Source organism: Blastocystis sp. subtype 4, assembly GCF_000743755.1.
Source record: "Blastocystis sp. subtype 4 strain WR1 chromosome Unknown seqid_0108, whole genome shotgun sequence".
Classification (NCBI taxonomy): domain Eukaryota; class Bigyra; order Opalinata; family Blastocystidae; genus Blastocystis; species Blastocystis sp. subtype 4.
Genome location: NW_014569439.1, coordinates 1 through 1,293, shown reverse-complemented (window position 1 = coordinate 1,293; position 1,293 = coordinate 1). Strand labels below are relative to the sequence as shown.

The window sequence follows — 1,293 nt, the reverse complement described above, 5'->3', positions numbered from 1 at the left end:
TATATTGTTTGCTATGGGGTAGAGAAGATCAAGCATTCTGACAAATAGGTATTCAAAGCAGTCACTTATCAATGAACTAAAACAGCAGGACCTATCAAACCGTTGTTTCTTCATTACTGTATGCTACAGTTACTTGTGATGATTATAGGGTGGTAACAGTGGATTTGGTTATTTAGTATCCGAAATCTTACTATCGGCAAATGCTACTGTGATCATTGGTAAGAATGCAGTTTCTACTAACACATACAGGTTGTCGATCTGAAGAACGTGCACAGAATGCTTGTGAACAACTCAAGAAAGAAACAGGCAACGATCGAATCTCAGTATCAATTGAATCTTTTAGTCATTTCTAGTACCAGCTGATTGACATGACGGACCCTAAGTCAATTCAACATTGTGTGGAACAGATTGATGCTAAGGATTTGCAAATTGATGTTCTGATCAACAATGCTGGAGTGAGCATGGTTCACAAGTACATGGAGGCTCAAACAGGAGTCGAAATGACATGTCAAACCAACTACATTGGAGTTATCCAACTCACCGAACTCCTAATTCCACATCTTCTGTCTATAATTGATTGGTTGAAATCATTTTTAGCAAATCAAGTTCACCTCGCTGCATCTTCGTAACATCATTGACATATCCCAAATCTCCAGTTTCAATTTTTGATATCAATCATTTATTTATTGATGAAGCTCATTACGAGCGATTTACTGCATATTACCGTTCAAAATATCTTCTTACATCGTTTGCTCTCCGCTTAGCTCGTGTTGAACCTAGAATCAGATGTATGATTTGTGATCCTGGGGTAGCTGCTACCAACATTGCCCGGGAGCTGGGATGTATTGGAAAGCTCTATACACAGTCCTTCTTCCAGTGGATCGTTCCTCCATCAAAAGGAGCTTGTACAATTGCATTTGCGAGTGCAAGTGATAAAGTCAATGAAATGGAATCAGGAGTTATGTTGAGGGATTGTAAGAAGAAGACTGTGATTGATCGAATCCTGAAAGTGGATGAACAAGAAGCTATTTATCGTGTGTCCAAGGAAATCTTGCAGTTGATCGAAGAGAAAGGAAGTATCCATTAAGTTGTTTGTTTCTTCTATTTGTATTCTACTAATACAAGTTGATAATGTGACAGAGTTGTTTAAGTGGTGTTGTTCCTATGATGAGGTGTATCATTTAACAAACAAGTCAATTACTGAACTTCACAACCGATCGATTACCACATCCAGTCAATAGATACCGAGCACTCTCTCCAAATAACAGGCTATGATATCCATTCACATCCTCA

At 38.4% G+C, this 1,293-nt stretch overlaps 1 protein-coding gene across 1 annotated transcript; it reads left to right on the top strand.

The window, feature by feature from the left end:
• Window positions 1-224: 224 nt before the first annotated feature.
• JH06_1762 (short-chain dehydrogenase reductase) lies at window positions 225-1,087 on the top strand (the record flags this gene model as incomplete). Its single annotated transcript, XM_014672184.1, has 3 exons — window positions 225-323; window positions 354-565; window positions 598-1,087. 3 exons carry the CDS (start codon window positions 225-227, stop codon window positions 1,085-1,087), a joined length of 801 nt encoding a protein of 266 aa, XP_014527670.1.
• Window positions 1,088-1,293: the final 206 nt, after the last annotated feature.